Source organism: Megalobrama amblycephala, linkage group LG5 (genome assembly GCF_018812025.1).
Source record: "Megalobrama amblycephala isolate DHTTF-2021 linkage group LG5, ASM1881202v1, whole genome shotgun sequence".
In the NCBI taxonomy this organism is placed as follows: Eukaryota; Metazoa; Chordata; class Actinopteri; order Cypriniformes; family Xenocyprididae; genus Megalobrama; species Megalobrama amblycephala.
In genome coordinates, this window is record NC_063048.1 from 16,580,291 (window position 1) to 16,594,920 (window position 14,630).

The following is a 14,630-nucleotide window of genomic DNA, read 5'->3' on the forward strand; positions in this document are numbered from 1 at the left end:
TTAACACCAATCTGGTCAGTTTAATTTCTCTAATACAACGAGAGTCACAATCAAATGCACTCTTGAGACTAGAGTCTGTTCTGATTCCCTGTGAGCCTTTTTAGAGGTGCCTTTTTAGAGACATTTTAGAGGTGCGGTCACATTTACCACTGTTTGGCAATTTTTCGATGGCCAAATTTGAGCAACAAATAGTTGTAGCTTTACTGAAAGAATCAATGTTTTGCATGAATTTGTTGAGTGAAATATTAATTTCTCATTCATAAAACAATCTCTCTACCCCCTGTCCACTCATTGACTATTCCCTAAATAGTGAATGTCATATAGTGCACTACATGAGGAATGGGTGAATGTAAATGAGCAATCAAATGCAGACATTGAATATCATAAATATCATGAGTTTATTTCACTAGATACAATAATCTCCAATACGGACACCACTACAAATTGTCTGATATTCAAAATAGTTCACTATATAAGGGGCTATGGGGCAATTTAGAACACAACACCCTTATTTCATTCCTGAACAAATCAGTGTGCTTGAACGAACTGGGGAGTGACTGAATTAATGATTCACAGACAGTCAATTGTTTTTTTCCTAAATTAATCATCTTTGATTATCCTTATATACTTTAAGTGAATTAAATTACATGCATTCACAAATAAATCAGCTGCCCATATTATTTTTTTTTTAAAAAGTCACATCGCAGGGGGAAAGTACTGAAATCTGACTGTCCAGGTAAATAAAACTGCTTGTCTGTTTTCAGTTCATCGCTGTCAGAGTGCTTCAATAGAAGAGCAGAGCATCGCCTGAGTGCTTTTCCTCCACCCAAAAAGACAAGCAGTCCACTTAGAGTTTCCTCCAGGATTGAACAACTGCAAAACAATTGCTCCAGCCCTTCACAGAGATTTCTGTACTTCAGAACAAATGACAGACTTGTCTGCTTTTCCGCTCGAGGGACTACGGAGGGTGGTAGGTGCAAGATCGGGGTGAAAGAATTGGCCTTTCAGTAGCCTCCTACGGGATGCGTGTCAGCGCACATGGTTCTGGAGACCCAACAACGGACTGCGGCTACTTGAGCCAGTGGCTTTGGAGTTAAATCCAGAGTCTAAGCCTTAGGCTAGCATGGAGAGGAGGCCAGAGCTTTGTAGTAGGATTTGTCAGAAGAACAATATAAGCATGAGTTTGTCCTTTGCTCTGCAGGCCCGTGTGGGAAAGAACTAGAGTTTCAGGCCCACTTCAGGCTAAAAAGACTGCGATATTTAGGTCTCAATGTGCTGGATTCACAGATATTATTCTCCTATTTTTCTGCGTAGGCATTTGTGGACATCGTGGGGGTGTGCACGGCCCTTATGGATATATTGTATGTATATAAATAAATGAAATCACTTGTGTATTATACTCTGCTAGAATGATTTTCTAAATGTGAAAGTACTGCAAATCTTCTTGTTAAACAGACATATTTAAAGTTTAAGCTGCATTTCATTTCATGCCCCATTTGATGGCATTTCAAACGTATTCTTGGAAAAACGGGCACAAGGTTTCAAGGTAAAACACATTCAGAGGTTTTCATGCTCATAGTAGATAAAGTCTGAGATCATTTCCTTGACAGCTTTCAGAGTAAGGTCACCTAAACAAAATGCAGGAAGTGATGAGAGACGACATTTGGTATTTTCAAAATTATGTGCATTTGCTTGGCTAACTTGCACTGCAGATTTGCTAGATTTGCTGTTGCCATGGCACTTCACATGACGTCTAAATTTGTGTGCTGCCTTCCAAACTGCCTTCAAGGATCTCGACTGGATGGTGGTGCAGGAACTCAACCAATCCTGACAAAAAGTCTAAAAGAAATGTAAAGTATCAAAGGGAGCCCACCAGAATAGAAATTAGGAGGAAAACTTCGATTTAGAATTTAGGGTTGTCTATGAGGAAAACACACCAGATCTGTCAGAGCATTTGAGATCAGAAACCGCAAAGCTCTGCGGTGGTTCACACATGGTGTAGATTTCTGTTCTGTGCCTTGGGGCTTTCCACACTACATCAAAATGAAAGATTGAATGCCATCTCCCACTGGAACACAGCAGCCGCAGTGCCACATTCAACGCTTAAATGATTGCAAATACTAAGATAAACAGTGTACCTCACATAAATCTAAACATAAAAATGTCACTTGCACTAAATATCATGTGTTCTGGTCTCATTGGCTGAATTTGGACTTGCATAGCATTTTTTTCTTACTGTTTCTGCCATGTCATTTATGGAAGACCTCAACTTCACGCAAATGACAAATTACCAGGAGTGGGGTTTGAACCCACGAGGACATTTGTCCATTGGATCTTAAGTCCAACGCCTTAACCACTCGGCCATCCTGGTTGAGACAAAACATCTTTTACTGCAACAGACCCTGACATTTGAACTTACACATCTATACTGTAATTTCAAATGCTTAACTTTAACTTTAAGCCTTAACCACTTAATCACTTGGCCATCCGGCATAACAAGGCATAAACTGGTTTCAATGACTCGTGCGGTTAGAAATTGTATTCTGCAATAATGCTAAACTAATATGCATTATTCAATGGGCATTTTTCCATTCGATCTTATTTCCAGAGTCTTGACCATTGGTTACACGTGCACAAGTTTTCTGTATTTATTTGTAACAGATAAAAGCAGTTTCTGTGACTCATGCAGACAGAAATTACATTTTGTACTATTTTTGTTCCCAGGAGTTTGGTTATATATATATATATATATATATATATATATATATATATATATATATATATATATATATATATATATATATATATATATATATATATATATATATATATATATATATATATATATATATGATGTGTTAGAAGCAGGAAAAATGGGCAAGTGTAAGGATTTGAGCGAGTTTGACAAGGGCCAAATTGTGATGCTAGACGACTGGGCCAGAGCATCTCCAAAACTGCAGCTCTTGTGGGGTGTTCCTGGTCTGCAGTGGTCAATATCTATCAAAAGTGGTCCAAGGAAAGAACTGTGGTGAACCGGCGACAGGGTCTCGGGGGTTCCCGTGTGGTCCAATCCAACAGATGAGCTACCGTAACTCAATTTGCTCAAGACGTTAATGCTGGTTCTGATAGAAAGGTGTCAGAATACACAGTTTGTTGCGTATGGGGCTGCATTGTTGCAGACCATGTACAACCTTTAATGGAAACGGTATTCCCTGGTGGCTGTGTTGTTTTCAGCAGGATAATGCACCCTGCCAAAAAAAAAAAAAAATGGTTCAGGAATGGTTTGAGGACACAACAATGAGTTTGAGGTGATGAATTGGCCTCCAAATTCCCCAGATCTCAATCCATTTGAGCATCTGTGGGATGTGCTGAACAAACAAGTCCGATCCATGGAGGCCCAAACCTCGCAACTTACAGGACTTAAAGGATCTGCCGCTAACATCTTGGTGCCAGAGACCACAGCATACCTTCAGGGGTCTAGTGGAGTCCATGCCTTGATGGGTCAGGGCTGTTTTGGCAGCAAAAGTGGGACCAACACAATATTAGGAAGGTGGTCATAATGTTACACCTGATCAGTGTATTTCACCTGCAAAATAGCACCAGCATTGAAAAATGAAAAATAAAAACTATTTAGACTAAAGAATCTAGAAATAATTTCATTTTTCTGTGTGAATATAAGTTGCAGAAAGGACGTTGACATCCTTGTGTGATGAGTGAAAAGTAGCCTTGATCAATGCAGCAGTATACGCCTATGTTGAAACTCACCAGTTAACCGAGCTCACCAAAGTAAACTTAACACCAATCTGGTTAGTTTAATTTCTCTAATACAACGAGAGTCACGAACAGATGCACTCTTGAGACTAGAGTCTGTTCTGATCCCCTGTGAGCCTCACAACTCAGCTTTCGAAAGAACAAACTGTTAAACTTGCCTAAGTGACACATACTATAGTGTCAGTGAACAAGTCAGTTAAGCCATTTATAAGGGACTCCCACACCCGCTTATTAAAAGACCATGGTTTCATTGAGCTGTGCTCAATCATTCTTCCTTTGAAGCTTGGGGGAAAGAATCTTGCTATTGATCTAAAAATCAAACTGTTCTCACATGACCGCTGTGAAAAAACACTGGCCACACAGAAAGCACTGCACAGTCACCCACAAAGTGTGGAAGAAAATCATTCATTCATGTCCTAAGAATACTATTCAACTATAAAGACTCATTTATTGAATAAAAACTATATCATTACCCGCACAACAATTCACAATCCCTTATTAAAGAGGTAACCAACCATATTAGGTTAAATGAGAACATTTTCTTTCTTTCTTTTTTATGTGTTCTTATCATACTCTTATCTGTTGTTGTTATTATGAGCAATTTCTTAAAAATAAAGGTTCTTCAATAGTTCTGCAAAGAATCCTTTTCTTATGAAGAACTGTTTTTTTCTATATAGGGTATTACAGTTGAATATATGATTCTTTAAAACGTCTCAAACTTCTTTAAAACTTCACACTGAGGTCTGGGTACTCTTAAAGGGTGTCACCTTAACCACTCGGCCATCCTTGTTTTGTTTTTTTATGACTCGAGCTGTCGGAAATTGTATAGGCTACTGAGTTTATTTTTAACAGATATAACTCTGAGATAAAGGACACTTATTTTTTAAAAGTATTTTTAAGAGGTATAAACGCATTTTTACATTGTGTATATATATATATATATATATATATATATATATATATATATATATATATATATATATATATATATATATATATATACATACACCTAACTTCATATTATTGTATAGGGAATCATCATATTTGGGGGTCCATCAAAATGTTTAAAACCCAACATAGATGGTTTCAAAAAAAAAATGTAATTGCAATGAACTTTCATAACACTTTCCAGTTGCTTGATAATTGGAAGATTTTTAAAAGTCATTTTAAAGAGATTGCACTCATATAGTGAAATATCAACTGATTTAAAGTATAACTACAAACCTAGGCCTATATGTGTGTGTGTCAAATCCCCATAAATGTATTAATTTCCATGATTCTTATAGGCCTGAAAGACATTTCCGAATATTTTTAGATTATCAGTGAGCGTGAAAACCTTGTATAAAAAAATCAGACCGCAAAGCCCTTTTTAAATATCAAATTGTGTACTTCTCATCACATTTAACTTCCAATATCTTTTGATTCTGTCATTTAAGCCGTAAAGGACTGTACTACACTTTCTGAAGACATGTATAAGTTGAAATGAGAAGTAAAAAGCATGATAAAGCTTTTCTTCTCTCCCCTGCATCACCTCTGTGAGAGTCGTGTCCGAGCCGGTCCCCTCTGAGCTGTAACTCTGTCCTGTTTACCCAGCACTTTTTCCTCTGGAGACGGATCAATAGAAAGGCTTCATCATCCCGCTCATCAGAGACAGACACCACTAATGAGGCTCAGAACAGCTGACTGCTCACTTTCCGCTGAGAGGGAAGGACCTTAGGGGGCACAGAGGGTTACATTGCAAAGAGGAACAGAGATCCAGTAAGAAGTAATGACCACCCGTAGAGCACAACTTACCATAACTTGTGTATAGGCCTATATATTCATAAATGTATAACATTATCCAATTACCCCTCAAATAAGCCCACAAATTGTGCATTAAGAAAGTAAATGGGTTTAGTTTTGAGATGGAAACAATATTTTATACATTTCTGCAGTTTTCATATCTTTAACATTTATTTCTATTCTACTATTAACCATTTAATTTATTGTGTTGCGTAGTTCTCAGATGTAAACAACTCACATTCTTTTAATGTTGAATAACAGATTGTATTGGTTCTAAGATGAATTATCTAGCGATCTGATTGGCCAAAGAAAGCCTACTATTGCAAATGGCAGGCGAGAGTACATATTTAATATATAAATGTCAATATGGCCAAGTTTGATAAGAAATTTTATGCAGTTGCATTGATGCGTTTAACAATGTGGAAACAACCAGATGATTCAGCGGACAAAAACACGCCAGAAGACCTGAGGAAATACAGCATGTTCTCATGGTGCTTTGCAAAGCACTACTGCCCCCATGAGGTGGAGAAAAGTACATCATACTACTGTATATTTCAACAAGGCTGCATTTTACTAGCTCACACCAGCAATTGCTTTTAACTTCAAAGTACAACCTTGTCTCAAGAACATTCGGTTTCTCACAGAATTGTGCGTGCATGTACAAGAAATTTACAAAACATTTACATAAACATGAAACTATTTAATCCCAAATTATGCAGTTTAGATATTACACTCTTTGGATCAGCCAATAAAACAAATTGCATACCTTCTTTAAAGGAAATTAAGAAATTTAAGAAATTATGCTTTTATTCTTGTCACCATTATAATTACTGGTAAGATGAAGTCAAAATTTGCTCAAAAGAACTGCAAACAAAGGAACTTTACTACAAGGAAATAGATTGGAAAAGAAATTTTACTTTGTTTCATTTAAATGCAACAATACTTTTATAACGGGACTTATGGTTAGGCTAAAATTGTTCATTCTGATGTTCAATTAAATTTAGCATACATTTTTTAGTTTTGGCAGTCATAATATTGAAAATATTGTCACAGAATACACAATCTCAAATTATGCTAAAATGATGTAAATAAACCATTTAGAATACATGTGTGAAAACATGAAAAACCAAGAAGAGAATCATGAAGAGAAATTGTCTTTAATGTTTTTTTTCCCCCCCATGTTAATGATTTATACAAAAAAAAACAAAAAAAAAAACAAGACAATTTTGCTCCAACAAGAAAGAACCCTCATCACTGCAAGATACTGTCAGAATGGATGCTTGATTTTCACTGAATGTTAAAAGTCACGTTAGTATGGCATCACATAACTTAAAAAGTCAGTGGCTACTGTATAACAGGAACTGGCAAGACTGGTGGATCAGCTGTGGGACTGTGGTGGATCAGCGTGAGAAGCACATTTCAAGCATTACTTCTGTCAGATAATGTGGAAGTTCTGATATAGCACAAAATCAATACATTTAGAGTGATGGCTCGTAAAAGCAGAGTTTATAAATCTTAAAAATTCCAAGATACACTGAAATAACCAGTTGCCAGACAAAACTAGAAGGAAAAAAAAAAAAAAAAAAAAAAAAAAAGACGGAGATGGAGACTTCAAGATGTAAAACCTACTCAAGAACACCGGCAAGGCAACTGCACCTCAAAAAACTAAGGTAACCACACAACGGCCTTGAAGAAATTATGCAAGACTGGAAGCATCATCTTCTCAACGTCGTTCCTTTCGATCAGACTTACGATCTCTCTCGCTTCTGGAGGACCTTCTCCCAGACCTGCTTCCTTCTGGACTCCTCTTTCTGTCTGGTTTGGAGTTCTTGTCTTTGGACCCCTTGCTTTCCCGTCCACTGCCTTTGGAGGACTTGTGTCCCCTCTCGCTGCCGCTCTTCCTACGCTCCCTGTCCGACGGCCTCCTGCGGCGTTTGTGGTCTCGGCCGTCTCTATCCCTGCCATGGCTGCGGGAGCGTGAACTGGAAGACGACGAGGAGGAACCAGAGGAAGTGCTGCTGGAGCCACTAGAAGAGGAGCTGGATCCACTGGAGGAGGAGCTTGAAGAGGAACTGGAAGAGGAGCTGCTGCTACTTCGGCTCTTGCTCCTCTTTTCCCGGACTTTGGCACGTCCGCGAGCATCATCATTGGCCTCCTTGCCAGCTTCCTTTGTGTCCGCTTTGGCTCCTTGTGGTTGGACTGACGGTTCTTGGCTCAGCTCTTGAGAGGGGACTTCTGGGTCAGGTTCAAGCTGTGGCTGTTGGGTCTCAGGCGCAGCGTCATCTTGTTTGGTGTCATGTTCTGTCACACCAGGGGTTGGGACGTCCAGTTGAGGCTCTTTGCACTCCTCAGGCTGCGTTTCCATCTGGCTTTCGGGTGTTTGCTGAGAGTCCATTACGACGTCCTGCTGAGTCTCATTCTCGGTCTCCTGCTCTTCCTCCCTTTTCACATTACCTACCTCCTCAACTATGGCTTCTGGACTCTCAACCTGCAACTTACTCTCCACCTCAGCTTCCCTCACAACTTCTGTGATCTCCATCTGCTCTTCCTCATCTTCCTTAACTGCTCCTACATCCTCCTCCTCGTCCTCCTCCTCATCTTCCTCTGCCTTCCTCTCACTCTCCTCATGTTTATCGTTCTCCTCGGCCTGCTCCTGCTCCCCCTCCCTCTCCCTAATCTCTGAGCTCTCCTCTCCTTCCTCCTCCACTACATCTTCCTCCTCATCCTCAATCTCCACATCATGCCTATTACCTGTCCGCCCTACTCCAGCCTTACCCTCCTCTTGATCTTCTTTCTTCGTCTCTTCAGCCCGACGGCTATCCTCCATTTCTCTGTCACCTGTCCTCTGGGACTGACGCCTTGGCCGAGCCTCCATTTTGTTGAGTTGCTCAGCAAAGGCTTCGCGTCTTTCATCAAAAACACCTGAAAATTCACCCCAAAAAAAATTGCATACATAAGATTTTCAAATCATAACCTATTTTAAGTGGAAAAAAAAAAAAAAAAAAAAAATAGCAGCAGTATTTCATGTGACGGATCCCAAATTATTTTTAAAACACCTTTTTAGCTTCATTACTTCATTTGAAATGTTCCTATACTGTAGAAAACACGCTTTGAATCATTAGATTTTTACCTTTTTAGATGCACCTTATATACCTTATACTTTAAATGCCTTTAAGCTACTTAAATGTTTGGTTTTTGGTGCAACGAACAAAAGGAAATACCAGGTGCATAAACAGGGTCTAAAATATAAGTTGTGAAAATGAAGAAAGCAATAACAAGAAACGCTTACCATTTAATTTTTTCTGAGACTCCTCCAGGAGCTTTTGAGTAGCGGAGCACATTCGCCCAGGCAGGTAGAAGATCGGGGGCTTGGTCTTCGTGCGAATGAACTTGATGAGCTTAGTATTATGTGCATTCCACTCTTCTTGCTGAATTTACATGAGAACACAAAGAATGCATGGAAAAGTCAGATCAAGGATAGTCCGTCGAAAAAAAAATTACTGCAAGCATACAATAAAAGAGCCCAGAAGCTGAGAGACATACCAGTTGAGCGAGCTCCACTTTGTGCTCCAGAAGTCGCAGCTCGGTTTGTTTGGCACGTCTCTCTTCAAAGAGCTCTCTCCTTTCACTCTCAACTTTTTTACGCTCCTGTTCTGCCTGCACTTCCAATTTCTGCTCAATTTCTTGCCGTCTTTTTAACTGGAGGGGGGGCAAAAAAGTTTTAAATTTAAAGCAGCACTTTGTTTCAGTTCGACTTAGTGTTGTGTGCAATTCGCTGACTATCAACGTGAACTGAATACAAATAAAGTCATTCAAGACCAGGGATGGGCAAATTTGGTCTTGGAGGGCCACTGTCCTGCATAGTTTAGCTCCAACCCTAATCAAACACACCTGAACCAGTTAATCAATGCCTTCAGGATTACTAGACGACTATAGGCAAGGACTCCAGGACAGAGTTTACCCATCCCTGTTCTAGACCTAGCCTAGCACAAAATTCATAGCATGTCTACCCGCTCTGTGGACACAGTAGACTCCTGTTTAAACTTCTGCAATGTTCCCATCAGTAGGCCAAACATGCGCCGGTTTCTGAATGAAAAAATAATTTTTAAATTAATTCAAGAAAATTTGCAGTGGAAAGACAAGAAAATAATTGATCATTTGCAGACATTGCCCAAAACAAAAGCAGTACCTCTGCTTTCCTCTCTCGTCCATGGTCTGATCTTGAATAAGATCTCGGCGCGTACGTTCTTTGGAGGTAGCAACCACAGATGACTGCAACGCTGGCTATAGATAGAAAACAAAAGCAAGATTCAAACAATAAGGGAAACAAATCTACATGAGGGAGGTTAGGGGGGGGCAAATGTGGTCTGCATACTTTTTTGACATCGTCATCATCCTCAGCGTCGCTGTCATGGCGTGAATCTCTCCTGGCTCGCTGATCCCCTGCCAGCCTAGTTTGAGAGACAAGTTGTAAATACATTTGGAAACCTGCAAACGAACTTATTTCACAACCCATCCAGAATGGCGAGAGATAACTCACCTCAAGAGTGCCCCTTCGATGTCCCTCTGTTTGGCTGGGGGTCCTACACCGCTATCTGAGAGTCCACGCCTGACAGGGGTTGAAAGAAATTGAGGAAAAATCCAACATGTACTTACAGGGCTCCAGACTAACATTTGAGAGCAGTAACACCGGTGCCACTAAGTACTATAGATAGTGACACCAGCACCTGATTTTTAATCATAAAGTTGATCTTAGTGTTGTCACGGTACCAAAATTCCAATAGTCGGTACTGATACCATGAAAATTTTACAGTTCTCGGTACCAATTTCGGTACCACGGCAAAATCTGTTGGAACGAATGTACTATTTTATATAGCCCATTTTAAAAACATTAAATATGATTTGGAGCGTGTGTGTGTGTGTGTGTATATTATAATTATGCTACCTCAGTTAAATAAATTTTGAAACATCAAAAAAAAAAATAAATAAATAAATAAATAATAATATGCTAACATTCATTTTGTACTGTTGAAAAAAAACCAGCAGATGCTGGCAGGTTTTGAAGATGGTATGCTGGTTTGAGCTGGTTTATTCTGGTCCTATGCTGGTTCAGGACCAGAACCAGCACTTGACCAGCATAAACCAGCTCAAACCAGCATACCAGCTTCAAAACCTACCTTAACCAGCATATGCTGGTTTTTTTAACAGGGGTAACAGACGTGCTTGTTTATTTTAGCTATTCCATCAGTGAAATGACACTACAGCCTGTAAAACTATGAAATAAATATTGGTAAATAAGGGTAACCTAAATAAGAAAGTTAAATATAATTTAAAAAAAACATTTGTTTTTTTTTAAATGCGAATGAAAGAAACGTTTATAATCCCCTGCATTCTCATTCGGCATGAACCAAAATGTTTCCATGGCTGCGATGTCACATTTAATTGCTAACCTATTATTTCTTTTGTAAACAAAGCTTTGTGCTTCACTCATGTCATATTCAAGTAAATACTGGCACAGCCCTATCAGTGGGTACTGAATATACCCGGATTCTCTGTACTACAGTAATGGGCAAAACACTTTTATAGGGAAAATTTAAATATTCTATGCTTATTAAATGTTCAATGTTCCTCCTATATTATACTGAACTGACAGACAGCTTCAGTGATTATAAAATGAGTGCTCTTTACCTGCTTTGTGTAATTCAGTCACAATTTGAAGAAAAGTTTGTTTTTCATGAGACTTTTTGACTTATTTTTTTTTTCTCCATTTATTAGGGAGTGGAAATGTCTAATAAATCAGTAAGTGCTCCTCTGCCTTGTGCTCCTTTCATGTCTTTTTTTTTTTTTTTAAGTGCTTGTTGTCTACGAAGCATTAGTTTTCCAACATCTTTAAAGTTTTAGAAATAAAATAAAAACATTAAAATGGGATATTTAGAGTTTTGAAGTGCTGGAAAAAGTGTAAAGCCCTTGAATTTCACCCTCAAAAGGTTGTACGTACCCTGCGATGAATAATGTAACAAAAAAAAAAAAAACAAAAAAAACAAAAAAAAAAAAAAAAACAACTTTTGACCATTTCTGCCATAATACCATGGTTACGGTTAGCATTACCATTTTAAATCTATGGTAAATGTTGGCGATTTGTGGATTGAAAAGTCTTCTATAACTTTTTCGTTAGTGTTACGTTTCTCCTGGATTCCACATCAGCGCTGTTTGATCTGATATGGTTTAGGTCAGAATTCTGCACCGAATATGAATGTTTCACTATATCTTGCAGCGATGTTATTAATACTGCAGCAAATTTTAATGTTTTCTCACTAGATGTCCCAGCATTGTGTAGTAACGATGTTGTGTGATCAAGAACGACCCACAAGTCTAATATTGGTCTGAGCTGATAAACGATCCGCGCAGTGTAGCTCAAACAAATAGCACAGTTTTGTTTCACTTTAATTTCCGTTTGATGTTTATGATATGCAACAAATGGCAGCTCTTATCAGTTGGTAGCACCAGTGCGCCCGCTAACAAAATGTAGTCACACAAGCAGGAGAAAAGGTGAAAAGTCTGGAGCTCTGACTTATTACAAGTATTTGCCTAGAAAAGAACAGATTCTTACCTCAGCAAATTGATTCCACGCCCCCTACCTCCACCTGGGCCTGTGATGGACAGTCTCCTATTTTGACCCGGTCTGGAAAAGGGAAAAAGTTAAAAGATGCAGAGTTAATAAACAGCTTTAAATAAAACAGCAAATTTAATGACTGACTGTGCAACTTCCTGCTCAGAAACACACAAGCTTCTCAATCACATAATCTAGGTCAGTGGATATTAACTGACAAGCAACAGACATAGACAACAGTAAATGCAATTATGACATACCAACAAGAGGGATTATAAACCTTGAAAATGGAAGAGAAACTGCATTGCTTTTGCTGCATCCACTCAAATTCTATAATACTTTGCCACAAATTCATCCCATTCAGCACAAAGAACCCAAAACCATACACAAGCCATGAGCAAAACCCTTAAAAGGTAAAGATAAAATGCAACAAGAATTAGGCCAACCACAATGTATTTTGCTCATTTTAATTATCAGACGAATAAGCAAATTATTATTTCAGACCCCATTAAATCAATATATGAGTTTTGTAACCTTTAAGCCTCAAAGCTAACCATCATGTTAGTGTGCATATCTGCACAAATTTAGCAGATATACAAACCAAAACATAACTTATAAATTGGGCAAAGCTATAGAGGGCAACTGGCATGTTCAAGTAGTAAAATTCCCATTCATTTTCTTCATAGGGAAATTGATTTTGTAATAACCTTTTAACCTACTGTGGTCTACAAGGTTGTTAATTACTCTAAAAACACTAAGAAAAATTTATGAAAACTTCTGGAACCAAAACCGCTGAAAAAAAAAAAAAAAAGTGGGCAGGCACTGTTGCAATTTATTGATGACTCAACTTGCACTACATAGATGTGTGTCCAATCAAACGCACTCTAGAATAAGAATGATTCCCATAATACCATCTGACACACGTACCAAAATCATGTTCAAGGCTGTGACATAAATCAATAGTCTTTATTTATATAAAAAAAAATAATAATAAAAAATAAACAAACATGGCCTTATAAAGCGTATCTAGAGGACATTGTTGCTTTTGCATGACAACCAATTAACGATACTGTGTTGGTTGGGTCCCTAAATATTCGGATGAAAAACCAGAAACACGCATCAATTCCCATTAAAACAACAACAAAGCAGGAAGTCCTTATAGGAAAAATGTATGACCTTTACAATTTACAAGTAGCTAAACTCTCATGAATAATCTTCGGAGAGAGCCTTGTTTTTAATCTAATTAACATGTTACTAAAGCTAGATTATACAAGCCTTCATTATACAGAATGTCTTTTATATGGCGTATCATTATGCTTTCAATATGCTGCTAGCTCTCCAGCATACTTATTTATGGGACCTGTGTGGCTTAGATATCGCTGCACAAATATAAAGACGAGCAGTGTGTCATGTCGACGTTTTAACCGCTGAAATTAAAACACATGTGATACTTTAGCTTGTGCGTTAGCCGCATTCTTAGCTTGCTAACAGGCCCTGGGTTATTTTCCATCAAATAAACGTTACTGATTAAAATGCTTCCATAAAGTAATACCTTAATTCACTCGGATCTCTGCCGGTTAGTTTCCGAATATTTTCGTCTACGCTCTTTAAGCTTTCCTTGGCTTTTTCGAGCTGGTCTTGCAAACTTCGCACGGCCACCGCCATCTTGCTCTTCGTTTTCCAGCAGCGCGTGGAGCGTCGTGCGCGCGCTCGACTCAATGTAGGCGAGTAGCACTGATCACGTGGGCGGTCCTGCACACAGGTGGCGCGCAAGAACCGCCCATGTGATTGACAGGATCACCGTCGAGATGGTAATCGAGGATAATGAGAAAAATTGAAACATTTTTTCACCCAAAAATGAAATTTCTGTCATTAATTACTCACCCTCATGTCGTTCCACACCCGCAAGACCTTCGTTCATCTTCAGAACACAAATTAAGATATTTTTAAAGAAATCCGAGAGGTTTTGTATCTCCCATAAAAAACAACGAAATTACCAGAGAAGTAGTAAAGACATAACGTGACTACAGTGGTTTAACCTTAATGTTATGAAGTGACAAGAATACTTTTTGTGCACAAAACAAAAACTTTATTAAACAATTTCTCCTCTTCCCTGTCATGTTTTTGTTCTGAAGATGAACGAAGGTCTCGCGGGTTTGGAACGACATGAGGGTGAGTAATTAATGACAGAAATGTCATTTTTGGGTGAACTAACCCTTTAATTTATGTGTCAGTGTCAGACCAGCAGATGCAAACATGTTTCTAAGTCTCAAATAGATGCTGACCAAGCATTTTCTTAAAAAATCATACTCTTCACCTTGCATATACCACTTCTATGACTTGTTATTTTATTTATTAAAAAATGCCTATGTAATAAATATATAATTCATATAATATATATAATTTCATTAAATAAATGCTAATAATTACATGTGTGAGAAATTTGAAGTGGCATCACAGAGACATC

General features: G+C 38.3%; 1 protein-coding gene and 1 non-coding gene across 2 annotated transcripts; both read right to left on the minus strand.

Annotated features, from left to right (window-relative positions):
• Positions 1–2,288: 2,288 nt before the first annotated feature.
• Positions 2,289–2,371, minus strand: trnal-uaa. Its single transcript has one exon. It is a non-coding gene; the product is annotated as a tRNA-Leu (tRNA).
• A 4,320-nt stretch (positions 2,372–6,691) lies between these two features.
• Positions 6,692–13,879, minus strand: pnn (pinin, desmosome associated protein). The gene is made up of 9 exons (XM_048190847.1): positions 13,716–13,879; positions 12,164–12,235; positions 10,094–10,162; positions 9,929–10,004; positions 9,743–9,837; positions 9,564–9,639; positions 9,097–9,252; positions 8,843–8,981; positions 6,692–8,475 (listed from the first exon to the last, which is right to left on the minus strand). Exons 1-9 carry the CDS (start codon positions 13,826–13,828, stop codon positions 7,277–7,279), a joined length of 1,995 nt encoding a protein of 664 aa, XP_048046804.1. The 5' UTR covers positions 13,829–13,879; the 3' UTR covers positions 6,692–7,276.
• Positions 13,880–14,630: the final 751 nt, after the last annotated feature.